The sequence below is a fragment of the Phocoena sinus genome, chromosome 1 (genome assembly GCF_008692025.1).
Source record: "Phocoena sinus isolate mPhoSin1 chromosome 1, mPhoSin1.pri, whole genome shotgun sequence".
NCBI lineage: Eukaryota > Metazoa > Chordata > Mammalia > Artiodactyla > Phocoenidae > Phocoena > Phocoena sinus.
Window position 1 is genome coordinate 64850951 of NC_045763.1, and position 20918 is coordinate 64871868.

The 20918-nt window shown below is 35.1% G+C and overlaps 1 protein-coding gene across 1 annotated transcript in view; it reads right to left on the reverse strand.

Annotated features, from left to right (window-relative positions):
* Positions 1–1512: 1512 nt before the first annotated feature.
* LRRIQ3 (leucine rich repeats and IQ motif containing 3) overlaps positions 1513–20918 on the reverse strand; it is a 187855-nt gene continuing 168449 nt past the window's right edge. The window contains exons 6-7 of the mRNA XM_032653134.1: positions 7593–8322; positions 1513–1684 (exon numbers count right to left, since the gene is read on the reverse strand). Coding sequence (XP_032509025.1) covers positions 1573–1684; positions 7593–8322 — 842 coding nt within the window. The 3' untranslated portion in view covers positions 1513–1572. The remainder of the gene's footprint in view (positions 1685–7592; positions 8323–20918) is intronic.

The following is a 20918-nucleotide window of genomic DNA, read 5'->3' on the forward strand; positions in this document are numbered from 1 at the left end:
AATTCTACCATTCCTTGAGAAAGTGTCCCTTAGCTCTTAGATAGTTGACAAATCCTCCTATAAGTACACAGAAAAGACTTCTGCATCCACTACTACACACTTACCTTTATTAAGTGCCTACTCTATGGAATGCACTTTGTTGCTTTTTGTGTTTTTCTCATTCAAGTCTCATAACAATGCTACATGACATGGACTATTATTTTTAATTAAATCCCAAAATATATGTATTATTTCCAGAACAGAAAAACGGGGTAACAGAGAGATTATCTAATTTGTTATGGAAATCTACATCTGTCACACTTTTACCACTTCACTGTATACCCCTTTGTTCTTTTTGAAGAATAATTAGAAACACCAATACGACTTGCTCATTAGTTATCTGCAAATTAACAAGAAAAGGGAGAACTGATACCATGGATTTAAATAGACAGCTATTATTTTACAGAACATAAGGAAAATGCTACTAGCATTTTTTAGCAGTCCAGCATAGAAGCACAATGAACAACTGCTGTTGTAAAATATTTAATTTTGGGAAATTTACCATAGACTAATAAAATTAGAGAATTTTAAAAAGAAACACTTAAAAACTTGCATATATAACTGATGAGTATTAAAAGAGAAATTTGAATGGTATTAGTTACATTGTATTAAGTGAGCATGTCATAGTAAGTGGAGACATTTATCTTTCTAGATTGAAAATACTATTGAAAATCGACTAAATTTTACAAAGAATTTTTGTATCTTTTTATATTGTTCTTTATTTTTCAAATTCTAACACCATGAATATGTATTAAAATAGACTTAAAATGAATATATACCATTTCTGAATACTTTATGATCACAATTACTCAATTACATGCATCCTTTCTCTCTCTATTTCTCCTCTCTGCCCCCCCATATATGTAAAGGCAACACATTGAAAGTAAATATACAAAAATCTTACAATCTTCTAGGAAGTTAATAAGAATGTTTAGGTTTCCCTTTTACAATTTATATTTTCTGAATTTTTATAAGAACCATGAGTCACCAATATAATGGTGAAACTTTTATTTTGAAAAAAGAAATTGTTTTAACAAAATAAACAGGAAATATAATTAAATATATGAAAGCAGGCAAAGAAACTAATCAAAGAACACAGTGTTTTAATAAAAGTCAATAGCTGGGGCCGAAATTACTATTCTAAGGTTGCCAGAGAAACTGAGAATGGCTTACAAATTGCTGTACTCAGGTTATGAAACAATACAAGCAATGCCTTTGCAGTATTTCCTCCAATAATTTAAATCACTTTTCATTGTTCCTTGGGTATCTGGATATGTAAGGAACCTTTAGGTGAGCCAACTCACCTGATTTAAGTTAAATTATGATCGAGAAGAGAAAACATTTAATCACTCTTTATATTTTTAGAAGATTTACATACAAATCCATCTGTGAGATAGAGTACTTCTTCTTTATAGTATTATTTCAAAGTGCTTTAACTAAAAATAATGGTCATAAATTAAAATGACAATAGAATGTGATCTGGCATTGGTTCACTTTGTCATTCCATCGGGAACTTTAAGGATTAAATTCTTTTCACATTGCAGCTTTTGTTTTAGTATCTTGAAATCTTTCACAAGCTTTTTGAAAGGCAATTATATCATTAACAATCTTTTCTTCACAGTGTCTTTTATCTATTTCTTGAGCCCTAAGAAGAAAAAAGTAAGGTAACAGAATAAGATACTTTTAAATGACTAAAACCATAACAATCAATCAAATTGTTAATGATAATTAAATGTTTTCAAAATAGATACATACAAAATGGGAAAAAGATAGAACTCCACTTATTGCTTAAAATATTATTATATCATTAAATAATATTCATCTTAGGCTAATATTTCTAAGTTTTCTATTAGCTATAACTGAGAATTTTTACAAATGCTGGCTTAGATTCCCAAAGAGGCATCTAACCAAACTATGCCATGACTTGCAAAACTTTTACTTAAGCCTCACTAAATCCAAGCTCTTTCTAGGACTCTACTATGGACTGAACTATGACCTCCACAAATTCAAATGTTGAAATCCTAACCCACAGTATCTTAGAATGTGACTGTATTTGGAGAAAGGCCTTTTAGAGCTGTCCTTATGACAAGATGAAGGAACACCAAGGATGTGTATACACAGAACAAAGGCCATGTGAGGACACAGTGAGAAGGCAGGCATCTTCAAACCAAGGAGAGAGGCCTCAGGGGAAACCAAACCTGACAACACCTTCATCTTGGACTTCTAGTCTCCAGAACTTGAGAAGACAAATTTCTGTTGCTTAGGTTACCCAGTCTGTGGTATTTTGTTATGGTAGCCCTAGCAGACTCTGATTAAGTTAGAGAAAGGTGAACCAGGTTACTCTGGAAAACCTGAAAAATGGCATGGGCCTTAGGAAAATTCATTCATTCATCCTCATTCATTCAAGAGTTATGTGTTATAATGCTTGGCACTATCCCTAGATCCTGGAAACATAAAATAAATAAGACATGATATAATTTTGAGAAGCTTGTAGAAAGTAAAGAGAAATAAAGGTATATGAACATATAAATGAAATACATATATTTATTTGTATTTAAGTATACTCAGAAATGTGGACTTAGGGAGTGGAAGAGAGGCCTAAGTCTAGAAAGTCTGTAACTTATTGACTATGTGATTTTGGACAAGTTACTTAAGTTCTCTCTATCTCACTTTCTTCATCTTTATAAAGGGAATAATTCAACTCATGGGGTTTAGTAAAGGACTAAATGAGTTAATACATTTAAAATCCTTAGAGGAGTACCTAACATTTAATAATTTATTTTATTGTATGGATAACAGTGGCATTCATCAGGATAGGAAACTTAAGAGCAGCCAGATGGGAAGAAAGATTAGAATTCTATTTTGGTAATACTGAGTTTAAAGAGCCTGGCTATCTATATGGAATTGTCTAGGGAGCTGAATACAAAGAAGCAATGGCTTATGGTTAAGAGTACACATAGTGAAACCATTCTGCTTGGATTTGACATCCAGATCTGCAATTTACTGATTGATTTTTGGACAAGTTATTTAAGCTCTACATGCATCATTTCTTCACCTTTAAGAAGGGACAATCCAACTCATAGGGTTTAGTAGGGAGTAAATGAGCTAATACATTTAAAATCCTTAGAGGAAGGCTGGTACTTAATAATCACTCAATGAAAATTAGCTACAACTCTTTTGAAATAGGAGCTCTGGAGAGTAGTCATGTCTGGACATGCAACAGAGTAGAAGTCACAGAAAAATAGACCTTGCACATGTAATTAATTAATGGTACTAATTCAGTCTAAGACATTTATTGAAATAGCCCTGCTACAGATAACAATTATAAACTTGGACAAAGTGTAAAAAACAAACTATTTAAAAGAATTGAAGAGTGAAAAACATAATAATCTATTATATCAATATTAAGAAATTCCATTTACTATACCATCAAAAAATAAATACTTTGATATAAGTTTAATAAAAAGCATGCAAGGCCTATAACTGAATATGATAAAATATTGCTGAAAACAATTAAAGAAAATTTAAATTAATGGAGAGTTATATCGTGTTCAAGGATTGGAAGACAATATTACTAAGATGTCAGTTCTCCCCAAATTAATATGCAAAGAGCTTTTTGGGTAGAAATTAACATTTAAATTTGTTTTAAATATATATGTGATTAAATTTAGATTACCATTTATTTTAAATGTATTAACTTTAGGTAATTTGAATGTTTTAAAAGCTAATTGTAATGGAAATGCAAAGGTCCTGGAATAACCAAAGCAATCGTAAGAAAGGAGAAAAAAAGAGTCTGTATTTTCCTATTGCTATAAAACAAACTATTATAAAATGTATTGGCTTACAACAACCACCATGTATTATCTTCATAATTTCCATGGGTCAGAAGTCTAGGAACAGCATGGCTCAGCTGAATTTTCTGCTTGGGTTCTCACAAGACTGAAATCAAGGTGTCAGCCAGGGCCATGGTTCTCATCCAGGTCTTGAGGTTCTCTTTCCAAGATTGCTGGTTGTTGTCAGAATTCATTTCCTTCTCACTTTTTCTACATGGCTCCCTTCATCTTTAGGTCAGCCATGTCATGTCAAGTCTTTCTCCTACTTTGACTCCCTCTGACTTTGTCTCCTGCCTCTGCATTTCAAGGCTCATGCAATATGCTGCCCCCATCTGAATAATCCAGAATAATCTTCCTATTTTAAGGTCAACCCTCAATTACATGTGCAGAGTCCCTTTGCCATGTAAGGTAGCATATCCATGAGTGTAGTATTGATGGGGACAAGGGCAGGCTTCCCAAAGATATGCCACTCTGGAATGCAAATTATTTTGAGCTAAAAACAATCCAGGCCCAAAAGAACCTTTGAACTTCCCCCTTACTGCCTAAATAAAATTAAAATAGGGGGCCTGTGCCAGGAAGAAGCTGTCACCGTAGTTACTATAGTAAAGTATTGGGCATTGTAGACAGGGAGGAACCTACCAAAGCCCATTTGATCAAAGTGCCTTATTGTCTTAGGATGGCCCAGCAAACATGTTTCTACCAAACATTAACTATTTTTGTTCTTCCTGTGAATAACCTTACTTCCCCTTGAAGCCTCAGACCCCCACCTTCTTCTCCTTAGTCCAGAGTATATATATACCTTACCTTGCCTTGCTGACTTTGGAATACTTCATACTTACATGGATTCCCTTTGCACATGTAATACATTTGGTTTTCTCCTGTTAATCTGCCTTATGCTATTTTACTTGCCAGCCAAAGGAACTAATAGGGGAAAGAGGAGAAATTTCCCCTCCCCCACCATCTCTTATCCTATTCTTAGTCCTAGGGATCAGGGCATGGTATCTTCTTGGGGGCCATAATTCTGCCTAGCACAGAGGTATTGCATTACCCACTTCCAGGCTTACTAAGAGCAAAAACAGAGGGATTATTAGCTCTTAACAGGAAAATGGGAACCTAATCCTGAGACAGTAGAAAAGGAAATGAGGATAAATATAGGATATGTAGAATTTTATAGATAGGGAATTGGAAAATTGAACAAATTCAAGCTTGAAGGCCTAAAATTCCTTTGGGACAGAGTGACTTGTTGAGAAGGAAAGGTCAGAGGTGGTATGTGCATAGGAAGCTCTATAGCTGATGAGGTTTAAAATCATTTTTGTAGGTAATGGGATAAAGAGCAAGCACCTGAGGGAGCAGCTAAAATTGGAGGCCATAGAATTGATATCAGCATAAATCTACAAGTCACTGATGTCTTCTAGCCATTTTTACCTGAATACAAAAAATGAAGATAGATAATTGGATTGTTCCAAGGTAGGGGCTGAGGCGGTTAGCATGGTGGAGGCAATGAAAGAAAAAGACATCAGAGACACTGGGTGAAACGGAAAAAAGAATAATCGAATGAAAGAACCCTGGAAGCTACACTAGAAAGTCTATAAGAAAGGTTATTTGAGGGATGACTGTCACAATATATTTGAAGAATACATGTGGTGAAAGTAAAGGAAAAAAAGAGTTGAAAAGATAAGGATTTTAGCCATAAGTAAATATATGAGTTTAAAATTTAAGAGGTGGTGCAGTTCCAAGTGATGAGGTGGCGTTTATATGTCTATGGAAATGAGTTTAAAGGGTTCTGGGATCCAAAAATGTTTAGGTTAGGTTAGGCAGTTGGGAGGGTTGTTCTTCTGAATTTGGAAGTTAACAGTGATAACGGCAGAAGCTGGATAAAGAAAAGCTTTATATATCAGGATATAAGGACCACAGGGAATGAAGAGGGTAGTCAAGAAGGTCAATTGATGACAAAAATAAGGACAAGAAGAAGATGATGTAATTGGATAACTGCCTTAGGTGCCAGATCTTCCAAGCTAAATGATACTCTACTTCAAAATGTACACGATGCTGTTCTGCCCTGAGAAGTGTCATCACTTTTTTCGAGTAGGGACAAGAATATTTGGGGAAACTTATGACCAGCTTTTACCTGATATAGAAATTCTTTCATTTTAAAGTCTCTTATTAATTCCTTCTTAAACACTCCTATGGGTATTTTATCAATTTCCTAAACTAGAGCTTTATGGTTCCCCTTTCTTCATTCATTTTTCCTCATTCCAGAGCAGGATCAGGAAGTTATATTCTCAGTAATGACTTCACTAGTTATTGAGATTCACCAGAATACTTTTAGGTGAAGTGTTTGATACGTTAATGAAGAATCAAATGGCAGAAAAAGAATTGAGAAACTTCTGAAGTCTCTAGACAGATTTTACTTTTTTGAGTCACAGCTCTTTTCTGCACATTGATAATCTTTATTTGAAAACATTTATAATAAAACTTGGTAATGCCTTTTAGGATACATTATTGACATAACCAGAACATTGCCTTATTCCTGTGTACTCTCAAGGATAATATCTGTGCAGCAGCTTACAAGAGAAGATAATTCAGTTAATACACATTAGGAAGCTCACTTGACTCTGCATCCTCTACAGATTAATGATGGCCAGACATTCAATTTGCTGTAATAAAACTAAGCTGCTTAAATTTTCTTTAACATTGATTTGTGCTAGACTTACATTTTGATATACCAGACTAGCTTTCATTCTCTTTTCCAAAATATATATTTTCTATTAAATTATAAAAAAAATTATTTCCAAAATCTTTCTCTCTCTCTCTCTCTCTCTCTCTCTCTCTCTCTCTCTCTCTCTCACACACACACACACACACAAACACACACACAAAGTATACATTAAGGAAAATGTTTTTAAATTTTGGAGGAGAAAAATATATTTTTCATACTTAAAAAGATATTATATAAAGTACCTCAGTAAATAGCTTTAAATTTACTTATCGCTAGGAAAAGACAAATGTTTTCTTCTTATTTTACACTCCTTTCTAGTACAGACTACTTTTTTTAAACAATAGCATTTTAAAATGTAAATGAAATAATCAGTTATAATGATCTTTAAGTATTTCTAGATAAGCCTTAAACATACGTATTCACAGTTTGGTCACTTAAAATATAACCAGGATAAAACTGGCTGATAAGCTTCAATCTAATATCAGAACAAAAAAAAAAAAAAAAACTGTGAAAGACACACAAGGGTAAAAAAGGGTAAAAAAAAATTACTGGGGGTCCTGTCTGGTGTACCCTTTAGAATTATCTGTGTCTTTTTATCTCTTTGAGCTATTTTACAACTCTATAAGCTGAGGAAGAGGATGACCAAACCTCTAGAAACTTGATGGAGAAGACAGGTGACAGATCTGTATGACAACCTTACCCTTGTTTACTGTGCTTTTCCTGGTAACCTCTCATAATTGGTTCTCCGTCCTCAACACCTCCTTTTGTCTTTAGCTGAAGATGGTATTTAAGGTGATGGCTTCAGCTACTTGGGGGAGTTACTCAGTTTTCCCGGGTCCCTCCCACGTGTAGATGTTATTAAACTTTTGTTTGATTTTCTCCTGTTAATCTGTCTCACATCCATTTAGTTCTTAAACCAGCCAGGAGAACCTAGACGGCAGAGGAAAATTTTTTCCTCCCTAACAATGTAAAAGCTTCTATTATATCAAAACTGTACCTACCTAATTTCCTTCATTTGTTTAAGTAAATCCTTTTGATATTTTTCAGTTGCCAGTTTTTGCTGAACAACTAGGCTCTTCTCTTTTAAGACAGCCTGCTTCTTCTTCAATCTGTCAATTTTAGTCATTTCTTTGGTCAAAAGAGTGCGCTCATTATTTAAGTTTTGAATTAATAAACGGTCTTTAGCCTTTTGGTTTTTTTCTTCCAGAAACAGGACTCTCCTCTCTTTAACTTTCTCAAGGTAGTTGGATCTGTCCTGCCAAAGTCGTTGTAAACCATTCTGAATGGTCTTATTATCTCTTGCAGTTAGTTTATGCGTAGCATATATTTTCTTATTTAAATTTTCTTGAATAGTTAATCTAACTCGTTCTTGGGCCACTTGTGCCACTCTAACAGCTGTTACTTTATTTTTATAGCTTGCCTGCTTCTTTTGTTCTGAGCAATATTTATCAATATCATAAAGTGCTTGGAGTTTCATACCAGTTCTTTGTGTTGTAAAAAACTCTCTTCTTACACTCTTCTCCAACAGCATGTCTTTTATTTTAATTACTGGTTTTTGATGAGTGGTACAAAGTGGCTCGGTATACACAGGAAAATAATCTTGTTCTTTTGCTTTCAATAATGCAGCATACCTCAGTGAATCTGAAGTACGTACTGGTAGTTTGAACATTGATATCCTAAAACTGACATCCAATTCTTCATCCTCAATTTTATCTTCAGACTCTTTCTGACCTACATCACACAGCAGACAAATATAATCCATTAAACAAGTGTTAAGCACAGTTTATTTTCTGTCCCAGTTGTTTTGAAAGCCACATTAATAAAATTGACAAGAACCTGTTACTTACTTTATTAAGGGGCATTTTCCCCAACTGATATTCCTTTTCAATTTGTGATTTAATCGTGATTTTTGGAGAGAAACATCACTATTGGAATATTTTAACAAAGAAATGCACTGATTCCTATATTTCCTTTATTATCTCTCACAATTTTTAACTTGCACTGACTCAATAGCAGCATTTTACCTTATACTTATTACTTAATCATACGTATTATTTTTACATATAGTTATTATTACCTCAGATTTGCAAGGGACTTTGTAATTCATTTTACCTTATTTTTCTTAACTCTGGTGGAAACTAACAGCTGCCTTAAATATTGCTTTTCCCTTCACTGGATACTCAAAGAAATGAAATCTCTCAGCCTCCTTTGCTATTAAGTGTGGCTGTGAGACTAAGTCTTCTCTAGGACATTGTCAGCAAAAGTTATATGTGTCATTTCTGGTCCAAGGCTATTAAGAAACAAATGTGCTTCCTCTATATTTTCTTTCTTCTTCTGACCCACTGCACAGAGATTAGGATAAAGTGCTAGAAGGTGGTAGATCTACAAGGTAGAAGGACTCTGGCTCCCTGAATCCCTGCTTGAAAAAGTACTCGCTGACCAGGATTATCCAACTTGGACTCTTATGGAAGCCAGAAATAAAAGGTAATTATATTTGATCAATATATGTTTCTGGGTTTATTTGTTATCAGAGCCAAGCTATCCAATATAAAAACCTGAATCACATTGTTGTTCATTATTTATTTTCTGACAAACCAGATGATGAATTTAGGACCAGGTGGCAAATACAGGTAAAAAAAGAATGCTTATTAATCTTCAGAAAAGATGTTTCCCGTGTTTGACTGATTCCCTCTCTCTATTGAAATTGAATCTCTGCTAACTCTAGTCTATGAGGGTTTCATCTTTTCTAATCTTTTAATCTTCTAATAGAAGACTCTCTTAAAGTTTTTATATGTCGTAATGCCAAATCTGATGGTGGAACATTTATGGAAATTAAGGTGGCCATGAAGAAAGGCAGAACCTGTGGGCTAGTCAGGCAGTAGGAAAGAAGTGAACAGGTAGGATTTTCACTTGAGGCCACAGGAATATTAACATTAGAAAAGGAAGCAGAGCCTAGAGCAAAGTAGAAAAACAAGGCTAGCAAGTGAAAGCCAAGGTGTCCAAAAATAAGCATTAAGAGTTTGAGTCCAAAGCAAATCACTAGAGACTCAGAGGAATGAAAGCCAGAATTTCAAGTCTAGAGTAAACAGGGTGTGGTCTGGAACAACTACCTAGAAAAGGTACTCTTATGGGTAAATTTAATTTTATGTGTAAACCTTGACATGGGAAACCTGGCCAAGAATAAAAGATCAGGGATAGAAAACACAACACTAAAATGTTCCTAAAGGTTCTGGTTTGTGTGGAGTGAGGGAGTTTTCTCATACCACCAAACGACGCTCTGACACAAGCTGGGTGTCCTACAATTCAACTTAATTCTGATACTACCTACCTGGAGATAGGATCAGGTCCCATAGGTTAAGAGCTCAGTCCTACCATCCTGCCCTCTCCCTTCTCTCTTTGGATGCTAATTGCAAGTCTGAGATAGGAGGGAAGGGGGCAGGGCACAACCTTTAAAAGAATGCCACAGTACTTGAGGATACACAAAAACTGGTTAGAACCTACTGGGCCCAAGATGGCTTAAGACTGGACTTCCAGTAGATCTTGAGCCTCAGTATAGGCTCACTGTAATACATCAGCATGCTAAATGACACTCCCACAGGTGCCATGACAGTTCCTAGGCTGACCATAAAAGGCCAAAAAGTGGGCAGTGGCCTAATTCTTGGAAATCGCTGCCCCTTCCCCAAATTAGTTGGAATAATCCTCCCACTTGTTAGCCTATGAAATTACCCAGCCCATAAAGCTAACAACCCTATATCCTGGGGCCTCTTGCCTTCTGAGACAGCCCACACTCTGTCTATGGAGTGTATATCTCCCTGAATAATTCTGCTTTCACTCTATTTCTGCTCGCTCTTGAATGCTTTCCTGTGCACAGCCAAGGAACCTCACTTGGTGGTCTGTCCCAAGGACTTGCCCAGGACCTGGGATGTGACCATTCTCTTGCACCCCATTTCCTGCAACAAGTCCATCTTATCATGTGTGCTTCTGACCAACCAGCTATAGATTGGAGGTTCCAACAACCCTCTCCTTGGTATCAATTAATTTGCTAGAGCAGCTCACAGAACTCAGACAAACATTTAAGTTAGTAAATTACTGGTTTGTTATAAAAGGATATAACTCAGGAACAACCAGAGGGAAGAGATGCATAGGGCAAGGGACTGGAAAAGGGTGAGAAGCTTCCATGCTTTCTCTCTAAGCACATCACTCTCCCTGAAACTCCATGTGTTCACCAATCTGGAAGCTCTCTGCACCCAGTCCTTTTGGAGTTTTATGGAGGCTTCATTACGCAGGTGTGATTGATCAAATCACTGGCCTTTGACAACTGAACTCAATCCAGCTACTCTTCCCTCCCCAGAGGTCATGTTTGGGATTGAAAGTTCTAACCCTCTAATCATGTGGTTGATTCCCCTGGAAACCAGCCCCCATCCTTAGATGAGTTCCAAAGTCACCTCACTAGCATAACAAAAGACGTCTTTGTTGCTCTGCTGTCATCACTTAGGAAGTGTCAGGAGCTCTATGCCAGAACAGGGGACAAAGACCAAATATACCTTTCTTGTTATAAGTCACAACATCACAGTTACCAATATATATATATATGTTTGTCCCTTAATAGTTTAGTGTAAGTAAGTCTTGCCTCCTTGGTGAAACTGGAGGCTCTTTGAAGATAGAAGCTGTACTTCATTGTGTATACTAACTATAATTACTTTTTGGCTGATGATTGACATTTTTCTCAGTGGTTGGTTGAACATAATCCCATTAGTACTTTTAAAAACCTCCCAGTTTCCTTCTCTGCTTCAAGATATCACTCACTGCTATATCATTCATCTTTTAAAACTAGGACTCTAATCATGTCATGCCTTCTACCCAGACAAAGGAAAACAAAACCTTCATGGTCCTTTACAGTTAAGCTTAGGATCCTATATTATAGGAGAAGAGCTCCATTTTTTTCCCCCCTATACATCTGCCACATCTTTCTATCTTTGGGCTTTTGCTTATGTTATTTAATGTTTTGTCCAGTATGTTGTTTTCCCTATTTACGTAAGTTCAAATTCTATGCATTTTTCAAGGTCTCTTCACATGTCACTTTTCTTTATTCTTTAAATAAGAGTGGATAGTTTTTAATTCTCATATCACTTCCTTCCTTATAGAATTTACCACACATTTCATTTATATTAAAGCTCTATGTAGTAATTCTTTGCCATAGTAGCAAGCTAGATATAATTTCCTTAGTGGTAGGGACTGTATTTTTTTTTTCATCCTCCATTCTTAGTATTTTGCAGAGAGTAGGGTTTTCTTTTTAGGGGGGTAGTGGGCTTAACTAAATAGTAAATGCCAATAAATATATTTGTTGAATGGATGAGTAGATGAATGGACGAGTGAATCTGTTGCTCAAGATCAATGTCCTTTGCATAGTGGTGAAAGCCTAAAATCTGGAGACAATTTGGCTGGATTTGAATCTAGTTCTACTATTTATTAAGTGTAGGCAAGTTATTCAATTCTCTGGGCTTCAGTCTGATAACTGTGGATGATAATACCCAATTTATAGGGTTCTAACAGGATTAAGTGAATTAAAAAAATGAAAAAAGCCTGATAAAGTATAATATATAATTATTAGAGCAGGGCCTGACAAAGAGTAAGAACAATATGTTATTGTTTTTTTCATTATATTTGATATGGAAAACAAGGAGTTTATCTTATCTCTTTAATTCCATCAATGGCATAGTGTTCAAATAGCCACATAATTTAGTAATGAGTGGGGAAAATACAGCAAAGCATTTTATCACACCCCTCAACATCCACTGGACAGTTAACACAGAACATACAGGAAAGCCTTCTTTGTATGTATATTTTGTTTCAGGACTTTATAATTCATCTCATTCATTATAGTAAAAACAGAAGTCAAGTGATGGAAATGTTCTCATATTTCCATAACCAAATTTATAAACTTGTCTGTACATTCATGAGTCTTCTTCTACCCTGATACAATGAAGGAAGCATCCCTTCTTTCAGCAGAGGCCAAATTCTTTACATGTGCTTTGGTCCCATCCCCCTTTAGCTTCGCTTCTGCAATTATCTTAACTCTCTCCTTTATCATCCCCTCACTACTGGATCATTCACAGCCATGTTTAAACTACCATAACCACCTCTACCACCACCAATGCAAGAACAACAACACTCCCTTGACCCTCATTGCCCTCTAGCTACTATTCCATTTTTCCTGTTTGATTTCAGAGTGAAAACTACTGTGAGAGTTGTCTCCCTGTACTATGTCCTTTTATTCACCTTTTATTAATTTTTCAATTTATCAATTTTTTATTTATATATGGATTTCAACTCTACTGTACTCACCCACCTGTTGAAACTCTCCCTAACAAAAGCTTCTATGGTGATAAATACAAGGGACACTTTTTTTTCTGTTCTAATCTTTCTTGAACTCTCAATGGCATTTAACACAGCTGATCATTTCTCCTCCTTGAAATCTTTTTTTTTTTTCATATTTTCTGATTTCCAGATTCTCTAAAGCTCTCCTGATATCCTGAAGATATCTCTTTTTTTTCCCCTATGTTGTTTAAAGCTCTCCTGATTTTTCTTCCAAAACCAATCCCTTGAAAGTGATAGCAGTACAATACATATTTATAAGCACCTTAAATACTAATATGTAAAATACTTAAAATATTATTACTTGATCATCAACTAATAAGGTTGCTTACAAATCGTTGTTTTGATTGCAATGTTGTTTCAATTGCTCCTGTTAATGACAGCAACATCTCAGATAAACATCACCATTGTTGACATCCACATGCTTTAAAAATGTTTACCTGTGACTTTTTCAAGATCTTTACTGAGATATATTTAATATACCATGAAAATTAACCATTAAAGTATACCATACAATGATTCTAATATATTCAGAGTTCTGCAACCATCACCACAATCTAGATTTAGAATATTTTTATTATGCCAAAAAGAAATGCTACAACCATTAGAGTCACTCTCCAGCCCCCAGCCTCCACCACCTCACCACACCTAGGCAATGACTTATCTACCTTACATCCCTATAGATTTATATATACTGGACATTTATTACAAATGAGATCATACATATGTAGTCTTTTGTGATGAGTTTCATTATTCCAAAGAAATCATTTGCAGCTTTATGATTTCTTTCCTTTTTAAGTTTGCCTTTTGTATAATTTTAGAAACTTCTACTTATCTGGTAATTTTAGATAGAACAAAATATTCAAAAAATTCCATGCCTAGCCATAAACAGTGAAAACCAAAATAAATTTCTCTCTGGGCAAATGTTGGCTCAGTATTAAGGTCAAACTTTCTATAGGTTCCTGAATTACTATGAATCAATCTTTTGATGATTATATTATTTTCCTTTACCCAGGTTCACCATTTCTGTAATCTTCTAAGGAACATGATGCCTCCGTCTATTTTTGCTCCAACAGCAGGATCTTAATTTGAAGATCTAAACTTCTCAACCTAATATCCTGTCAAATATGCGTTCAACTTGGACCACACTGACCATACAGATCATACTAGTCCAACTCTACTGAAAAAATGGTTTGCCTCTTCCATTCTGTTGATTTTGGACCATTGGACAGTAAGAATCACTGTTGGATAGTGATTAGGCGAATAAAACCAAGAACAAAATTAGCTGGATTTCTGAAATGCCATATCCTAGTATTTCAGAAAGTAACTTTAAGCAAGATATTTAACTTCCAAGGCCACAGTTTCTTCATCTATAAAATGGAAGAACAAAACTGCCTACTTTACAGATAAGCTGTGAGGATTGAGTGAAAAATGTTTGTCACATTGGAAAAATTTTTTAAATCTAGGTTTTATTATCTAAGCTATAAATTTCACTTTGAACTCTACAAATTCTCACTTCCTTGATGATGACAGACATTTCATTTACACAAAGGCCTTTTTTTCCACACTCCTAGATGTTGTCTCAGAATCTGTCTCAGAATCTCAGAAACAAAAACAGCACTGTAGGAAGAGTACTGCAATTAATCAGAATACACTGTAAGCCAATACACATTTACTATCTTTATCTGAGATAATAAATTTTGATTAACCTTTTATTATACAATAATTACAAATCCCTTCTGGAGCTTTTCTCTCTTTATAATATACTTGAACTACACTTCTTAGCCTCAAATATCTGTCACACCTGACTATTTTCAAACAAAACAAAATTCTAGATTGTGTAAATCTTAAAACTGATATTAATCCAGATTTGCAATTAATTTTTAGTTTAAAGGTAATTGTTTATCCATTTATTTGTTCACTATTCTTTTTGATATTTTCAAATGACATGTTTATTGAGATATAATTCACATACCAAAGAATATATCTTTTTAAAGTGTGCAATTACAGTAATCAAGACAGTGTGGTATTGAGGAAGAATAGAAAAATAGACCAATGGAACAGAATGAAGAGCCTAGAAATAGACCCACATAAATATAGTAAACTAATCGTTAACAAAGAAGCAAAGGCAATACAATGGAGCAAACTCGTCTTTTCAACAAGTGATGCTGGATCAACTGGACATCCACATGCAAAAAAATGAACCCAGACACAGATTTTATGGCCTTTACAAAAATCAACTCAAAATGGGTCATGGACCTAAACCTTAAGTAAGCTTAAAATTACTTTCTGAAATACTAGGATATGGTATTTCAGAAATCCAACTAATTCTGTTCCTGGTTGAATTCTTAGATGAAAATACAGAAGAAAACCTAGATTACCTTGGGTATAGCAATGGCTTTATAGATGCAGCATCAAAGGCACAGTCCTTGAAAAGAAAAATTGATATACTGCACTTTATTAAAATTAAAAATTTCTGCTCTGAGAAAGATGACATCAATAGAAAGAGAAGACAAGCCACAAACTTAGAGGAAACATTTGCAAAAGACATATGAGATAAAGGGCTAGTATCCAAGATATAGAAAGAGTTCCTAAAACTCAACAATAAGAAAACAAGCGATCTAATTAATAAAATTGGCAAAGATAAAAACAGACACCTCACCTGAGAAGATACATAGTTGGCAAATAAACATATGAAGATATTCAACAGCATATATCATTAAGGAATTACAAATGAAAGCAACAAAGAGATATAGTACACTCTATTAGAACTGTGAAAATCCAAAACAATGACAATACCAAATGCTGGGGGGGTATATGGAGCAACAGGAAATCTTATTCATTGCTGGTAGAAATACAAAATGGTACAGCTACTTTGGAAGACAGTTTGGCAGGTTCTTACAAAACCAAACATTGTCTTACCATATGATCCAGTAATCATGATCTCTGGTATTTAACCAAATGAATTGAAAACTTATGTCCACACAAAAACCTGCACATGGATATTTATAGCAACTTTATTCATAATTGACAAACTTGGAAGTAACCAAGATGCCTTTCATACGTGAATGGATAAGTAGACTAGGAACATATACACAATGCAGTATTATTCAGCACTAAAAATAAATGAGCAGTGCAGAAGATCTACAAGGATATAGAAGGCTTCACCAACACTATAAGTTAATCAGACCTAACAGACCACCCAATGACAGAATACATATTCTTCTCAAGTGGCCACATTCTCCAGGATAGACCATATATTAGGCTATGGAACAACACCCAATGTGCAAAATGATTTGCTGAGATCGTAATTGGTATTGTTTAAAAATTGTAGATCAAGTTGGAATATTGGTAATATTGTGTCTCCCTATCTATGAAAACAGAATATATCTCCAGTTATTTAATTCTTTGATATTGTCCACCCTAGTTTTATAGTTTTCCTCACCAAGATACTGTATATAATATCTGCGTGTAGATAGATAGATAGATAAATTCAGATTTCGATTTTATCTATTTCACTTGGGGGGGGTTGCTAAGGTGAATAGTAAGTTTTTCTTTTCAAATTCACTTCTTAATTGCTGGTATGTAGGAAATTGATAGAATTTGTACATTAACTTTTTACCATTTAACCTTGCTATAATCACTTAATAGTTCCAGGAGGGCCTTTAAGGAAAACATTTATGCATAGAAAATAATGTTATTTGCAAACAAAATTTTATTTCTTCTTCCTTAACATGTTTATATTTCATTTCCTTTTCTTGTATTACAGCATTAACTACAATTTCCAGAGTGATATAGAAATGCAGTGATGAGAGGGAATATCCTTGCCTTGTTTCTGATCTTTGTAAGAAAAACTAATGGCTGAATGCATATGACAACAAGACTCATATATACACTGCCTAGAGGAGACTCACTTCAGATCTAAAGGCACAAAGAGACTGAAAGTGAGGAGATGAATAAAGGTATTCCATGAAAATGGAAATCAAAAGAAAGCCAAGGTAGCAATACTTATACCAGACAAAACTGACAATAAAATAAAGACTGTTACAAGAGACAAAGAAGTACACTACATAATGAGCAAGGGATCAATCCAAGAAGATATAACAATTGTATATATATGTGCATCCAACATAGGAGCACCTAAATATATAAAGCAAATATAAATAGGCATAAAGGGATATATCAAGAGTAACACAATAATAGTAGGGGACTTAAACACCCCACTTATATCAATGGACAGATTTCCAGACAGAAAATCAATAAGGAAACACTGGCCTTAAATGATGCATTAGACCAACTGAACTTAATTGATATATATAGAACATTCCATCCAAAAGCAGCAGAATACACATTCTTTTCAAGTGCATACCATTCCAAAATCTATGGGATGCAGCAAAAACAGTTCTAAGAGGGAAGTTTAGAGCAATACAAGCTTACCTCAGGAAATAAGAAAAATCTCAAATAAACAACCTAATCTTACATCTAAAGGAATTAGAGAAAGAAGAACAAACAAAACTGAAAGTTAGCAGAAGGAAATAAATCATAAAGATCAGCGCAGAAATAAATGAAATAGAGATGAAGAACACAATAGAAAAGATCAATGAAACTAAAAGATAGTTCATCGAAAAGATAAACAAAATTGATTAACCTTTAACTAAACTCATCAAGAAAAAAGAGGGCCCAAACTGAAAATCAGAAACGAAAATGGAGAAGTTACAACTGACCCAACAGAAATACAGAAGATCATAAGAGACAACTACAAGCACTACATGCCAATAAAATGGACAACCTGGAAGAAACGGACAAGTTCTTAGAAAGGTACAATCTTCCAAGACTTAACCAGGAAGAAATAGAAAATATGAACAGACCAATTACTAGTAATGAAATTGAATCAGTAATTAAAAAACTCCCAACAGACAAAAGTCCAGGACCAGGGCCTTCCCTGGTGGCGCAGTGGTTGAGAGTCCACCTGCCGATACAGGGGACATGGGCTCGTGTCCTGGTCCGGGAAGATGCCACATGTTGAGGAGTGGCTGTGCCCATGAGCCATGGCCGCTGAGCCTGCGCTTCCGGAGCCTGTGCTCCACAATGGGAGAGGCCACAACAGTGAGAGGCCTGTGTACCACAAAAAAAAAAAAAAAAAAGTCCAGGACCAGATGGCTTCACAGATGAACTGTACTAGACATTTAGAGAAGAGTTACACCGATCCTTCTCAAACTATTCCAAAAAATTTCAGAGGAAGGAACATTTCCAAACTCATTCTATGAGGGCAGCATCACCCTGATACCAAAACCAAACAAAGATATTATGAAAAAAGAAAATTATAGGTCATTGTCACTCATAAACATAAATGTAAAAATTATCAACAAAAATACTAGCAAACTGGTGCTCGGTTCAAGATGGCGGAGTAGAAGGACATGTGCTCACTCCCTCTTGTGAGAGCACCGGAATCGCCACTAACTGCTGAACAATTATCAATAGGAAGACATTGGAACTCACCGGAAAAGATAATGCACATCCAAAGACAAAGGAGAAACCACAATGAGATGGTAGGAGGGGCACGATCACAATAAAATCAAATCCCATAACCGCTGTGTGGATGAATCACAAACTGGAGAACGATTATACCACAGAAGTCCACCCACTGGAGTGAAGGTTCTGAGCCCCACGTCAGGCTTCCTAACCTGGGGTTCTGGCAATATAGGAATAATCAGTATTGTGAAAATGACTGTAATACCCAAAGAAATCTACAGATTCAGTGCAATCCCTATCAAATTACCAATGGCTTTTTTTTACAAAACTAGAAAAATAACCTTAAAATTTGTATGGAGACACAAAAGACCCCAAATAGCCAAAGCAATCTTGAGGGAAAAAAACGGAGCTGGAGGAATCAGACTCTCTGACTTCAGACTATACTACAAAGCTACAGTAATCAAGATAATATGGTACTGGCACAAAAACAGAAATACAGAACAATGGAACAGGATAGAAAGCCCAGAGATAAATCCATGCACCTATGGTCAACTAATCTATGACAAAGGAGGCAAGGATATACAATGGAGAAAAGACAGTCTCTTCACTAAGTGGTGCTGGGAAAACTGGACAGCTAAATGTAAAAGAATGAAATTAAAACACTTACTAACACCATACACAAACATAAACTCAAAATGGATTAAAGACCTAAATGTAAGACTGAACACTATAAAACTCTTAGAGGAAAACATAGGAATAACACACTTTGACATAAAGCACTGCAAGATCTTTTTTGACTCACCTCCTAGAGTAATGGAAATGAAAGCAAAAGAATATAAATGGGACCTAATGAAACTTAAAAGCTTTTGCACAGCAAAGGAAACTACAAACAAGACAAAAAGACAACCCTCAGAATGGAAGAAAATATTTGAAAATGAATCAACAGACAAAGGATTAATCTCCAAAATATATAAACAGCTCAGGTAGCTCAATATTAAAAACCAAACAACCCAATCCAAAAATGGGCAGAAGACCTAAATAGACATCTCTCCAAAGAAGACATACAGATGGTCAAGAGGCACATGAAAAGCTGCTCAGCATCACTAATTATTAGAGAAATGGAAATCAAACCACAATGAGGTATCACCTCATACCAGTTAGAATGGGCATCATCAGAAAATCTACAAACAACAAATGCTGGAGTGGGTGTGGAGGAAAGGGAACCCTCTTGCACTGTTGCTGGGAATGTAAATTGATACAGCCACTATGGAGAACAGTATGGAGGTTCCTTAAAAAACTAAAAATAGAATTACCATATGACCCAGCAATCCCACTACTGGGCATGTGCCCAGAGAAAACCATAATTCAAAAAGGCACATGCACCCCAATGTTCATTGCAGCACTATTTTCAATAGCCAGGTCATGGAAGCAACCTAAATGTCCATCAACATAGGAATGGATAAAAAAGATGTTGTACATATATACAATGGAATATTACTCAGCTATAAAAAGGAACGAAATTGGGTCATTTGTAGAGATGTGGATGGACCTAGAGACTGTCATACAGAGTGAAGTAAGTCAGAAAGAGAAAAACAAATATCGTATATTAACACATATATGTGGAACCTAGAAAAATGGTACAGATGAACCAGTTTGCAAGGCAGAAATTCAGACACAGATGTAGAGAACAAACATATGGACACCAAGGGGGAAAAGTGGGGGGTGGGTGATGGGATGAATTGGGGGATTGGGCTTGACATATATACACTGATTTGTATAAAATAGATAACTAATATGAACCTGCTGCTTAAAAATAAAATAAAATTCAAAAAAAAATACTAGCAAACCAAATCAAACACTACATTAAAAGGATCATACACCAAGATCAAGTGAGATTTATCCCAGGAATACAAGGATTTTTCAGTATTCACAAATCAATCAATGTGATACACCACACTAAGAAACTGAGGAATAAAAATCATATGATTATCTCAATAGATGCAGAAAAAGCTTTTGACAAAGTTTAACATAAATTTGTGATAAAAACTCTCCAGAAAGTGGGCACAGGGAGAACCTACCTCAACATAATAAAGTTCACATAAGACAAACCCACAGCTAACATCATATTCAGCAGTAAAAAGCTAAAAGCATCTTCTCTAAGATCGGGAACAAGAGCAGGATGCCCACTCTTGCCACTTTTATTCAACATAATATAGGAAGTCCTAGCCACAACAATCAGATAAAAAAAAAAAAAGAAAGAAATAAAAATAATCCAAATTGGAAAGGAAGTAAAACTGTCACTGTCTGCAGATGACATGATAGTATATATAGAACATCCTAAAGATATCACCAGAAAACTACTAGAGCTCATCAGTGAATTCATTAAAGTTGCAGGATAAAAAAATAATACACAGAACTCTGTTGCATTTCTGTACACTAACAACAGAAGATCAGAAAGATAAATCAAGAAAGCAATCTCA